Source organism: Mercenaria mercenaria, chromosome 6 (assembly GCF_021730395.1).
Source record: "Mercenaria mercenaria strain notata chromosome 6, MADL_Memer_1, whole genome shotgun sequence".
Classification (NCBI taxonomy): Eukaryota; Metazoa; Mollusca; class Bivalvia; order Venerida; family Veneridae; genus Mercenaria; species Mercenaria mercenaria.
The window spans coordinates 30978990-30993529 of NC_069366.1; the positions used below are offsets into that span (position 1 = coordinate 30978990).

General features: G+C 33.8%; 1 protein-coding gene across 1 annotated transcript in view; it reads right to left on the reverse strand.

The window, feature by feature from the left end:
• Nucleotides 1-14540, reverse strand: part of LOC123549262 (protein-glutamine gamma-glutamyltransferase K-like) — a 48794-nt gene that overhangs the window by 32556 nt on the left and 1698 nt on the right. Inside the window, exon 2 of the mRNA XM_045337197.2 lies at nt 12548-12772. Within this exon, the coding sequence (XP_045193132.2) occupies nt 12548-12772 (225 nt within the window). The remainder of the gene's footprint in view (nt 1-12547; nt 12773-14540) is intronic.

Genomic DNA, 14540 nt, shown 5'->3' on the forward strand with positions numbered 1-14540 from the left:
TATTAAAAATGATCGCGGCCTCATCGGGCCGCGATCAATGACAGCAAGTCTTCGTTTGATTTATAGGAAATGATGCCAGTGGGACAAAAATCGTTTCTCTAATTTGAAGCTTTGAAATGTTGAACTTTTTGTACTATCTCCCAGAATCGAACGTAGCTCCTTACTTTTCTGTACATTTAAAGCGTTAGTCATTTTCCTCCAGACTGTGCACAGAGTAGATGATAATTATACTAAAGGGACTGTCTGATACTCTTCGTCAAACTTCGCCGCTTTTCGTCATGGTTTAAATAAATTAAACGAACTTTTTGCCCCCCTCCCCCCTCACTACCCCCGCTCCCTAGGCAGTTTCATATCTATTATCTCAAATACTACTGTTAGGGCATTTATAAGTCTTATGTTTAGTTTTTCATACATCTGGACATATACGTTATTGAACAATACTAATATATCATAAAAATGGAACAGGATATTTGCAAAAAGGATGGTTGTTTAAAGCCACTAAGGAGATTGTCATCATATTTTTGGACTTTTTGCAAACATTGCATCGGAAAAGGATAGCCAGTGTATATTTTATTCAATTATGTGGATGGTCTTGGCGGTCTTTACCAGCAAGCTGATTTAGCGGTGATCCGGGTCATATCGTCATGAAAGCATTTCCAGTTCCACGCGTTAGCAATCCAACTGATTTCTCGAAGCAAACCAGTGATCATTTATATTTGTACCTAAAACCGTTTAAGAGTGGAAATATAGACTTTTTGTGAGTGGCAGCTCTCTTTTTGACATTTGTTCACGTTTTTGTCGCGAGGATGCGCTAGTTCGGAAGCTGCGACAAACCGATTTACCGTATACCCCTGAATGAAAGAGGTAGTTTTGTTGTTTCCGAGATATTAAGATATAAATGCGCAGAAAGGGAATCTTGACCATCAATCCATATATGCATTTACTTCGGACACATGACACGTTTTTTCGCTATTAACGACATATATCTCTTAATGTGTAGGATGTTTCATAAATGCGCTGTTACAGTATGAAAGATCTTGCCAAGATATCGACATGGAGGTAGGTTGTTTATCTTCAATCTAGTTTGTAAATAAATAAACAAAAAAGAAGAGAAAAGTAATCACTGACGCCCACAACAAAGGCAAAGTGAAACGTGCAACTTTTGTATGGATTCATTAACTTGGAAAATAATGTCTCAACATCTGGATAATATCTACTTTTATATGAAATAAAATTTGATATAAAGCAGAAGTGGTAAAAACTAAAAACCATCTGTTAAATTTATCAAAGTAATTTAAGTGATCACCTCTATATGAATCTGTTGTCTCAGTTACGACTGATACTACTAGAATTCTTTTTACTGAGGCATATTTGGGAAAAAGTAAATATAAAACCGGACACGGTCACTCGCAATGACAATAATATCTCTGTTTTGAAAAAAGGTACATATTATTATTCAACTTCTTTTAGTTTTCATGTGAATTATGTTTAACGGACGTATACCAGAAGAAGCGAGGTAAACGAATGCTGCTTTCTTGCCACTAAGTGGATGAACACAATCAGATCCATAAAGAATTTTTTGGGAAAAAAATATTTGTTATAACACCACGCATTATTAAAGTGGCTATTTATTGGCAATTTTGTTGAGTAAATGCGAATATTGCAAATTGATAACCACACTTAAAATCTGTAATACATTTTACTTATCAATCAATTTAATGGTTATTTCAGCTTTGAACAAAACCTAAATTGAAAACATCCTTTGTACATGGTGTTATCTCTAGCCCCTTGCTCCCTTGGTGAATGATTGAGTAATAAATTCTGCAAATTGTAAGCCTCCTCTTACATGACGGCTGAGGTATTCCTATGTGTTCTCAGAAAAGAAAAGTCAATAATGTGTTACATTCACTGTTAGAGAAGATGACTACTGTATAAGAAATGTGATAGTTGTCTACTGTGTAGTTCATTGTTTCATTGATGACACTGTATATACATGTACCGGCCTTAAAATCTAACAGAGATAAGTCAGATAAATCTGGAATGCTCAACCGCTTTGTTCTTATCTTGCCGCACTGGCTGGCAGAAAACTTATGCATCTTACAAATTGATTACAAAACGATATCTTAATCATAGGAAAATTGTCTGGGAAATATGAAAAACTAATTTATGTTTCTATCAAAATTGAAAACATCTTATATTTGATGGTTATAATCCATTTGAGAAAATCAATTCGGCAGAAGAATTGTCCTCCTGCAGATTTTCAAGGGATATTTGTACATGCTCTATGTACATATATATATAAAGAGGGTAAGAAGTAGCTGTCTTTCTGGACTTAAAGGTTGTCTTTCTCTAATTGCTAAATTAAAATGATTCTACTTTAAGATGCTGACTTTATAGACAATCAAGAGCGCAGAATTTCGAAACTAAATTTGATACATTTAGCTAAACAACAACTAGAATGAGTCTTCGAATTTGTTCCACCTTGGCCTAGAAAAACAGCTGTAGCCGAAAGAACAGAATTATAATACTGATGTAATTTCAATACCTGATTCAGACTTTCAGAGCGGTTGTTTGTCCTATAATTTACCGCTATGTGACATTTATTGGCTATGCACGTCAAACACGATTTGTAGTCTGCTGAAAACAAATATTTCTCATATTGCTGCAAATAATGCTTTAGGTACTTTTGTATTTTTACTTCAAAATTTCGATATATGACATGACTTTGCTAACATCGAAACAGCCACAAGATGTAGTATATACTAATGCTATGGACCATGAGCATTAAGTTTGAATGTAATGTAATGCCGCTATTAATTTGAAACCTTGCTTAAGGTTTCTAGTTCGTCTGTATTGATTTAAGAAAGCTATCAAGCTGGTGTTAAGAAGGTCAATACTGCTGTCCAATTGCTCACACTGTCCGTGACTTTGGAACATGGTGGGGGTAAGAGTGAGGTTGGTGCGCACCATAAACCGGTTTAAGCTCCCCAGTGGTGATTTTGCAACTGACCGTTCCAAGGCGGAGCCCCACTGTGTTCCTTTAATAGTTTGTTTTGTCGTCGTGTGTTTGCTTTGTATGTGAGTGTGTGTGTGTTAAAAGTATGACCATCTGCGTGCTGTGGGTTTCGTTTTGGGGAGGCTGCGTTTTTGAAACTTGGCATTCCCTGTTTGATATTTATCCTTGTTATCCCAGTGGCACACTGGATCTTACTACCATAAACTATCAAAAAATAACCAGAACAATTAAAAATATGTCGATGTGACTAACAAAACAAACAATAATCACTCATACATCTATACCAAGCAAGCTATGAATAAAATAAAAGTGTGGCTTAAGTCAGTCATCAATTCTTTAAGAATAAACGATATATTTATGTGATAAAACAAATTGTTTATATTAGGAAATACACTAATTTAGAAACACTTCAGTTCATTCAAGACGAGCATGCATCGAATACCAACGTAAATATTTTACATTTTTGTTTTGATGACGAATACAAACGTCACACTATCTAAGTACTTAATCTACTTATCAAAATGTAATTATAGTGTACCGTATCAAATCAGACCAACACATGTTGAGTAAAAAGCTTTGTACAAAATGCATGTTTAGTGGTTGAAGTGTCAGTAACTTTACAAGGAAATGGTAGGATTGAACCCATTAAGTCAGGACAGCGGCACTTTACAATGCACACCTCATATCCCTAGGAAGTGATGAAAACTATTGAATGTTCAAGCTTAGATTATAGTCAAACGAAAATATTAGTATTTATGTATTTATGTTTTGGAGGAAGATACCGTTGTACCGAAAGAGAAAGATTAATATACAGACGGTATTTTTATTTCTTTGTGTACCACCAGTGTTTGTCAAACATAGAGAACTTATTACATGTCACAATAGCAGTCTTGAAGAACCATGAGGCAGCCTAAACTTCGCCACGTACTTCTGACTCAGTGTTCCTATATGTTCTCATCTTTTGTGATCATGGTCTGTGTAGTCACGGAAGCACATTTTCGACCGAATTACTTACCTTATGCCTTAACATGAAAACGGTTTTATTGCATGAAGAATGCATTGTAGCAGTGAAAAAGTGTGATTAAAACACCCGTTTTACACGGAACTGCGCAAAAAATGGGAAAAAATAAGATATGTTTTATTTACTTTGGACTTCTTTCTATACTAAAGTTTTGTAAATACTGCAACAAGAAAAAAATTAACAGGTATCATCCTTCCTGATTATGATGATTATGTGAATAATTACTTTCACAGGATATCTTTATAACATAGACGCTTACATAAGCAGATGTTTTCGTCTGGTTTTGCCACATAATTTAGACTCTAAAATTTAGATTATTTCCGCTATTGCATGGGTAGTTAATTGTATTTCAGAATAGATATAGTTATGACGATAAAATTATGAGATGTTTGAAATATGGTTAGTATTTATTCTATAGACCTATTCACTACCGTGTTTTTTTCATTATCTGTAACAGTTGTTTTGTCATTGGTTATGTCGCATTTGGACTATTGTAATTCTATACCACATGGATTTGATATTTGTCTTTGTTTTTTAGGAAATGCAACGTTTTCAAAATATGTGTACAAACGTGTTTAAACAGTAGGAAACATGTCATATGTAAGCAAGCCCTTACGACCTGCATTGGTTACCTATCACATCCAGAATCAAATTTAGATTACTCTCTTTCATTTATAATTGCTCAGTCGATTGCCATATATTTTCTCAATAGACAAGGTTTGAGGTCAGCGAGTACTACAGAGGTGTGCCATTCAATAAAGGAAGCCTTTTATGACAGAAGTTTTAGCACTAAATGATGATATACCTTTGAGGTTACGCAGTATAAATTCCTAATTGTATTGTTTTTAAATGATCTCAAAACATTTCATTTTAGAGATTTCCATGCATTGTTTTAGGACACAACAGTTAGGTATTGTAATTTGCGGAACTTTGTCAGCTAGTTGTGTTCTTGTACTTTGATCTATGTACTCTTTTTATGTAAGATGGATATCTTTTATTATATTTTGTGATTATCAAAATGAATTGTAATGATATTTTTGGTTTTAAAACGTATTGTACAACGCCAGTTGAATGGAAACATGTATACATATAGACGCTTAATCAAAAAAAAAAAGGAGAAAAAACTTAAAAATAATCTGTTAAACTGATAAAGGTAATTGAAGTGATCTTCCATGCTGGCAACTGTCTGTTTAAGTTACGACTGGTATTTAGAAAAAAAAGTGTTTATTCGAATAAATTCTTTGAAAAAGTTAATACGAAACAGGAAACTTGTGAATAAAGGAAATGCTTTTCCAGATTTGAAAAGAAGCACACTTCGTATGACATTTCCTTTCGTTTTTCATAAGAAACAGACGTGGAACGTACCAGAAGTAAAGTAGAATACTGCTTTCTAGCCATTAAGTTTGTTTACTACAGCCTAATTTGTTAACGCCTTTAAGGAAAACATCAAATTTTATCGCATTTTGTTTACTGACTATTGATTTACAGTTTAAGAGTATATGTGTAAAGTAAAAACCAAACCAACGCTTCCGTTTACCTGAAAGCTAGGTCATACATTTCAATAATTTACTTCTGTTCAACAATTGTTTCTAGTTCCTGCTTTTTAACTTTTATTCATATGGAGCAGTCATTTATGCGAATATTTGATGCACCTTAACTTACGAAGAGGCCCTACTTGTAAAACGTGCCACCATCATCTGACTTTTAAAACCATGTCATGTAATTAAACAGAATTCAACCCAACGCTTAGATCTTAAGTAAATACTAAATGAAGCTAAAGTAAACTATTGGAAGAGATCAGGGTGCTCAAAGTATGAAAGAGCATAAAAAGTGTGAAGACTGATCAGACACTGTGTTAAGACGGACAAAATTACTATGGGCATCCCTTAAAAGCTCATGCTTGTGACTTTATCTGGACTGTAGTGCAGTTCATAGGAATAGTTCGTTGTCATATGCTTGCATTTTAACTGATATCCTGAAGCAAACCGTATGGCGTGAAATAATTGTAAGGTATACAATACATTGGGCATTAACCCGTATTTTCTTTTCAAACCAGTTAAAATGCAAACATGTGACAAAGAAGTACTTTGATGACGAAATGAACCATTTCACATGTAGATCACATGTAGATTACAGTAAAGACCGCATCGACCACTTAATTTCAAGAGTTAATTTGCCAACTTCCCAGATTTTTTTTTGATTTTTGATACATTGTTTACAAAAACGCCATGACGGCATTCTCCTTTGTTGGCGTTTCTTTTTTTCCTCACAGAAAGTACTAGCTCGGAAGTTGCGAAAGAGTAATTTACCGTGCACCTATGAAAGATGTAGTTCTTTTGTATACATGTGTGCAGAAAATGAATTTTGACAGATGTATAATAAACATCAATTCATAACTGCATTTATTTCAAAGACATGACAAGTTTGCTTTTGGTAAGATATGCTATTAACAACATGTATTTCTAAATGTGTTGGAATTTCTCTAAAATGTATTATTATCAGTATGAAAGATATTGCCAAGATATCGGCGTAGACTTCAAAAGTTAATCCTCAGGTTCGGTCATACATAAACATTAAAAAGATATGATCCGCAGTCTGCTCAGGAGCCATGCTGTTCGCTAACAGTTTCTCTAATTCCAATAGGCTTTGAAAGCGAAAAGTATGTATCCTGACGCGCAGGCTGGTCTGGATCCATGCTGGTCGCAAACGCACTACATGTATGTTGGTCTTATCGCGCGGCTCAATCATACTAAATGGTCACTGACACCTTCGTTTTAATATAAGAACAGACTGTACGACACATGCACATGAAACGTGCATGTATTGCTTTAATTCATGAACTTGGTAAATAATGTCCCATAATCTGGATATCTACCTTAATATGAAATGTTTTTTTATATAAGGAAGAAGTGGTGACAAGTAGTCATCATCTGTTAAATTAAAAAAGGTTATGATCTTCCCATGCATCTATCCACCTAAGTTACGACTTTAATTTATCTAAAAGTGTTTTTATTGGGAAACAGTTTGTGAAAAAAAGCATTTATCAAAAAGGATACAGTCACTCGCAACAACCTAACATATTTTTTTTTTTTTTTTAAATGAGAAGAAGTACACTTTTTAATGCCATTTCCTTTTGTTTTTTCATGAGAATTATGACTTATGGACATATACCAGACGAAGCAATGTAAACGAATGCTGCTTTCTAGCTATCAAGTTGATGAACGCAGTCTAGCTCGTTCAAGCATTTTTCAGATAAAAAATCAAATTATCTCATTATCTGTAAGAACTGCCACTTACAAGTAAAAACTCAATTTTAGCGTACCTTGAACAAACCTGAATTGAAAATGTCCTTTGCTCATGGCATTATCATTAGACTGGCTCCCTTGATGAATGGTTGAATTGAAAATATTGCAAACACTTTGAAGTGAACGTTTTAGCCTAAACTGTTTCAGTTTCACCTAGGGGCTGGTGCAGTCCTATGTTTTCAGATCATGGAAGTGTTCCATCTACTGTTAATGAAGACGATTTCTTTATAAGGAATATTTACGAAAGCTAGTCTACTGTGTAGTTCATTGTTTCATTGATAACTCCGAATTTACCAGACTTAAAATTTAACAGAGATGATACTGACAAATCTGGAATATTCAACCACTTTGTTCTTATCTTACTACTCCGGCAGGCAGAAAATGTATGCATCTTACAAATTGATTTCAAAACGTTATCTTTATCATAGGAAAATTGTCTGGGAGATGAAAAACTAATTAAAGTTTCTGTCAAAATTGAAAACACGCTAAATGAGTTGGTTTAATTTCATTTCTAAACTATAATCTAGAAAAAAATCAAGTCTTTGAAAAATTACACACGTGCAGATATTTGAGGTATGTGTGTACATACATGTTTAGAGAATTTAAGATAACTGTTTTCCTGAGCTTAAAGGTACCTGATGTCCATATTTCACTAATTTAGAAATATTTTATCCTTAGGTATTTACTTAAAATGTAGAAAATCCTCATCAGGTTTATTAAACTTTACTAAATATATAAAATAATTGAGTTTATAGAACACCAGTATGTGACACTAAAATGTAGAAAATCATCAGATTTATTAAACTTTACTAAATATATAAAATAATTGAGTTTGTAGAACTACATTCATAATCAAATGTCTTGCATCAGCAGTAATTTTTTTCCAAAAGTTCCACAGTTTATACTGTGTTTACTTTTGACGTACACATATTAAACTTCTTAATTGTAAATTTGCAGTAAGTCTAGTACACCTTTTAAAGTTTGTCTGTCGATGACTTTACAGTTAAATGAATTCTGTTTCAAGCCGTTGCCGTTACAGGCTATCAAGAGTAGGATTCGAAACGATTTTGGTCTAGAGAAACAGCTGCAATTGAAAGAGAAGACTTCGAATTATAAAATTAATGTGAACACTGAATGTTTTATTACTGATCGATATTTATGTTTTCAATTTTTAACATGGTTAGTTGTCCTTTAATTTACCAGTATGTGACACTAATTCAATGATTATGTATGGCAAACAGTATTTGCAGTCTGCTGAAAAATAGTTTAATTCATTATAATAACGCTTTATGTACTTCAAAAGTTTGATAGACCATATTTTGTCATTCCTGGGCATTGCAAACAACAAAATGATCTCCAGATGTAGAGGACCCATTATAATAATAAAACCAGGTTTCAGGCACAAGTACATTGTGAAGTTTGAAAATGTCGCCGTTAACTGAACAAATTAAAACAAAGAAACAATTTTTCTCTGAAAAATGATTTCCTAGATGGAGTTAGAAGAAACCATCCAGCTGGTTTGGGAATGTAGGTCATCAACTAGATGTTTCTACTCAAGTGCTCTGTGCCTAACAGAATGCCCAGGTGTTGGGGCGGGTATTCGGGGGTTTACTCTAACAGAAAATGCCGAAAAGCCGTCACATGACTTAAAATGTGTCGATATGACATACAACCTCTAAAACAACAACAACAAACAATTAATATATTTGTGCCAACTTCCAAGTAAGGTAGAAGGCCTATGATAAAATCATCAAAAGAGCGACTGTCTTTGATATATTCAAGTCAGTTACCATTTCTACAAGAACAAACGATGATTTTATGTGAGACAACAAGTAGTTTATTTTAAGTAAATAAACTAATTTAGAAACACTTCAGTAAATTGAAGACGAGCGTGCATCGAATACCAACGTAAATATTCTACATTTTTGTTTTAATGGCAAATACAAACGGGACTCTATCTAAGTATGTATAGTATGAAAATGTAATTACAGTGTACTGTAGCAAATAATGACCAACACAAGTTGAGTAATAAGCTTAATTAATGATTAAAGTGTCATTAACGCAACAAGGAAGTGGTTGGATCAAACCCATTAAGAGTCAGGACAACGCCATTTTACAAGGCACACCTCGTACCCATAGGAAGAAAGTTAGAGAGATGAAAACAAGTGAATGTTCAAGCTTAGATTATAGTAAATTCTGATATGACTAGCAATGCTTAAATCATCACAACGGTATTATGTTGACGTCAGATCGACGTGATATTTAGAGTCATGAAGCGCTTTCAAAATTCATCACATGTTTTACTTAAAATCATGTTTAATACGAAATGTCACATAGCACAACTGTCTTGATTATGTTTATTCTCTGTACGGAATAATTCTCTACCTGAACTATTCCGCAAGACGTATTACCATTTCCAGTCCAGGCGTGTTTAAACAAAGGAGCGTGACGACCTATACCATTTGGCCTCATATATGCGAGAAGAAACAGTTCTATGATATTTGATAAAAATTTTACAATAAAAGACATATTAGAATCGAAACAATTCATAGCAAATCCGTGTTTGAACACTATTTATACACTCCGGTTTTAATACGTCGAGCTTAATAATTTCATGAGGGCGTAACCGCCCATTGTGTATAAATAATGATAAAACACGGTTTTGCTATAAATTATTTCTTAAATTAAAACATTAGTATAATTATCTGTTGTGGAAAAAAAGATCGTTGCGACGAACGAGAAGGAATAACATACAGTTAGTATTTTTTATTTCTATTTGTAACATCCGTTTTTGTCAAACATAGAGAATTGATAACCTATCACGACAGCATTCTTAAAAATCATGTTGCAGCCGTTAACATTCTCCACATACTTGGACTCAGTGTTGTTATATTTACTCGTCCTTTGGGATCATGGAATCGGTAAAATATCTGTGTATAGTAACATTCCCCTTAAACCGATGCTAGGGGGCCCGGGTGTGAAGGATGTTGAACATTTTTTTATTAAACGAACAGCCTCAGTCTAATCGAATCTGCTATTACTTTGCTTCGATGCATTCTAGGCTTCCAAATGATTTTTCTCATAGGTACTCTGCGGCTGGACATAAAGCGCCACCGTGTTGACTGCCCGCCATGATTTGACCGTTATTTTCCCTATTTGAAATTCTTTCTTACATTTATAGTCACCAAGTAACCCACAGCTTTCGATTTAGATACTTCTTGAAAGTATTCAAATTTTGCCGATGATATCAAAACAAAATGACAGGGTAGCTCTCACGCCATCTTTTCAACAAACGGAAGTGGGTTGAACCCGGCTTGGCAATGAAAACGACGAAATCCGCAAGGATATGTAAACAGAGCGAGATTCCCAGCGTGCGCAGGCGTTTCCACTGCCAAGCCAGGCTCAATCCACTTCTGTAGGTTGAAAAAATGGCGTGAGAGCCACCTTGTCATTTTTTTTTAATATCATCGTCAAATTCTGAATATTTTAAGGAAGCATTTAAATCGAAAGTTGTGGGTTATATGGTGAGTTTATATGTAAAGAATTTCAAATGAGAGAAATAACGGTCAAATCACGGCGGCTAGTCAAAGCGGCGGCTATATATCCTGCCGCAGGGTACTTGTGATCTTCCTATGGATTTTATCACCATTTGTCACAAATTTAAAACCATCTTACGATGCTCTAACTCCATTTTGGTAATCTGTGGGAAATTTATTTTAAAAATTTGGTCTCTTATTTTCTGTGATAAAAATGAAAAAAATATCTAGAATTTTTGGCTGGACATTGCTTTGGTAACAACTTCAGGTGCCCCATTTTCATGATATCTACCGGTATCTCGATTTATTGGAAAATTAGACTTTTCATTTGGAGATAGAACTTTTTCCAAATTCCAGCATTTCAAACTTTCAGTGTTACATTGCTTTTGAATATAGGACATTTTAAGATGACAAATGATAGCTATGTTTGTTCAGTATTATGATGCAACAGGACTTAGCACTGTGTAAGAGAGAAAACTAAGTGGATAATGTTACAGTATTTTTTAAGAATATTGTAAAAGATTGTCACTTTATCTCCACTGAAATGCAATATTTCTGCTCTGTCTCCGCTATAATTTAACATTTCTTAGAAATACATTGGTCTATGTCTATGCAATAATGGACATAAGACATTGTAATACTAAGTTCAACTTCAATTTTAGAAAGCAAAGAAGGAATTCCATTCTATTATGCCAAGTAGAAATGTCAGGTCAATGAATGGAATAGAGCTGGAGATAGGACTTGAAATCCCGAATCCAACGGTATATATACTCAACTTTCATAAAAATGGAGTTAGAGCATCGTAATAATGACACGACGTAATGCACCCGTTCTACACGGAATTGCGCTTAAAATGGGAAAAAGTAGGATATATATTTACTTTGGACTTCTTTCTTTACTAAAGTTTTGCAAATCCTGCAACAAGAAATAATTCAACAGGTATCATCCTTCAAAATTATGATGATCATGCGCAGGTTTGATATTTATCACTTAGACGCTTACATAAGCAAATACTTTCGTCTTGTTTTGCCTCATTGATGTTAACACATGATTTAGACCTTGAAATTTAGATCATTTCCACCATTGCATGGGTAGTTAATTATCTCTCAAAATAGATTATCGTTATAACGATAAAATTTTCGTACCTGGTTTCAAACAGGGTTAGCATTCACACTTTGCCTACTCGCATCCATTTCTACACTATATGGACGTTGCTGTTCGCTTTGCAAGTGTTTCACAATAGTTATTAGAAGTAAGTTAGTTTAAAATGACAAACAAATCCCAAATCACACAGAAAAATAACAATTATGGAAAACAAATTTAAGAAATCGTGTCGCATTTATATTCTAAATATACTTCATATAAGGCCGTTTATGTGCGTTTGGTATAGTACCATGTCACTCGTGATCTTATTTATAAAACAAAATCAATGACAACTACACTATATCGAAATGTTCCAAATATGATCTCTGGTGTAGCTTTGTACAAAATTATAAATTTTGTCTGTTTGTTTTCAAGGTAGTGGTGTACTAAAGATAAACGAAGTATCATTGAGATCATCCTAAATATGGCCAGTATAAAATGATCATTCCTCTCTCAATGATAAGGACATGAAAGATGAACCCTGTTGTTAAAGAAATTCAAGTTATACGAAAAATTATAGTCTTACCGAACTGAAACACGATTCTTAAGTCGTCTTTTTCCGAATCATAAGGTCTGTTGAACTCGACATTTATGATGAACTCTTGTCCCCTGCGAATGACTAGTTCTTCCCTTTTGTCAAACACTAAAGCGTCAGTGATGTCAAATTCATCCGTATGATGAGCTTTTGCATTATTACGAACGTTCAGATCAACTTTAGACACCTGGATTAAATCTTTGTCGTCGGCAGGTACTGGAAAACAAAAACAAAGAAGACATATAGAACAGCTGTTCTTAATGACTGTCACCCTTTGTAATATCTAATTATATGCAGAATGCATGAACGCAAGTGTTTTGCAATATTGAGCATTTGTCAGTATTAAGTAACCTTCGTATCATATGAAACCAGCTTGGCAGGATCTATGTCAACAAATAATATCATCTTGAAACCACATAATTATTTGCTATGTTGACTTTTTGATAAATATTTATATGAAATTTGTACAATTCTTACAGAAAGTGTTATTGTTAATATTTGAAAACAAATATATTTTATCTACTTCGTTTGTATTTAATACGAGCTGACTGCATTTTGTATTTGCATGGGCAAATATATTGTTCTTTTTGCAGCTGCTTCCGCCCATTTTCTTTTCATATAAAACCAAAACTTTTCATGGTCTGGTTCAAACCTGACGTAGAGGCCTGCAAGATAATGAAACGTCACCAAATTTTAGTTTATGAAAACATCATATGAGAAATTATGCAGAAGGACATCAATGGGATCAGCTCTCAGGCAATGATTATTAAAAGCATGTTCCCATATGATCAACTAAAACGGGATGACCACTTGGAAATATTTCTATTTGACTCTCAAGTTTATGGGTTTGAAATATATTCTAAGACATTAAATGTATTTCATAGGCGTGTACAAATATTCAGTTAGACAATGTCCCACGTTTAAGAAAACTATTCGAGGGACTAACACTAATGAATTGTTATTGAAAAAGTTTCCAAATCCGATTGCACTAACTGTAATATGATGGCGCAAAAAGTATATAATCATTTAACAAAACAAAATAAAATGTTTCAACTGCAATGATGTACCCGTGTCCTAACAAAAAAAAAAAGAATAAAAATATGTATGATTTACATAGGCAAACACCAACCACAATATAATGTGTTCTCCGTCGGAATAGATAAAGATGTAGGTTTGTCAAAAGAACTTCTAAAGTATACGCATTCAAAAAACTTGTATGAATACAGCACATAAATCTAAACTTCAAGGTAAAAGGTATACGAATACAATTTAAAAGTTCGACTTCATTATTTTCCTGATTTAATTTATTTATTTATTTGGGTTTTACGGCGCACCAGCACAGTATAGGTTATATGGGGCCAAACAGGACTACAAATTTTGGTTCCACATCTCATTACATCGGAATAAAAACATGAGGTATGGAATCAAAATTTGCAAACCTATTGGAATCACAGAGTTACAGCAAAACCAAGTGTTCAGACCCTATTAGTCGCCTCTTACGATCATGCAAGGGTGAGGCAGTGGTTCCGATTCTTTTCATACACAGATCGTCCCAGAACCACATATGGCTTCCTGATTTAAAGACAAGATAAGACAAGATACAGTTGTCCTATATGTTTTTGCTTTGCTAAGCAATAGTTCTTTTTCAAACACTAGTTGTTGATATCAATAAATATCCTTGAATCTCTACAAATAAAATTGCAAAACAACGTTCTATAGATGAGCTAGGATGCCAAGTTAAACAGCTTGCTGCAGGTAAAACCTGAATCAGACTAAAAAAATATTGTTGATTTATGTTTCTCTTGTCATAAGCATTTATATAACTTATGTCAGCAAGCACAGCAAAGAAACGAATATTTATCTGTATTAACAATAATAAGGTAACTTATTGAGCATGCAATACTTTCAAAAGGTACAGTATTATTATTTAATGTGTTTAAGTGTGTTGATGGAAATTTGGCTAACGCTAACTTTCACAAACACA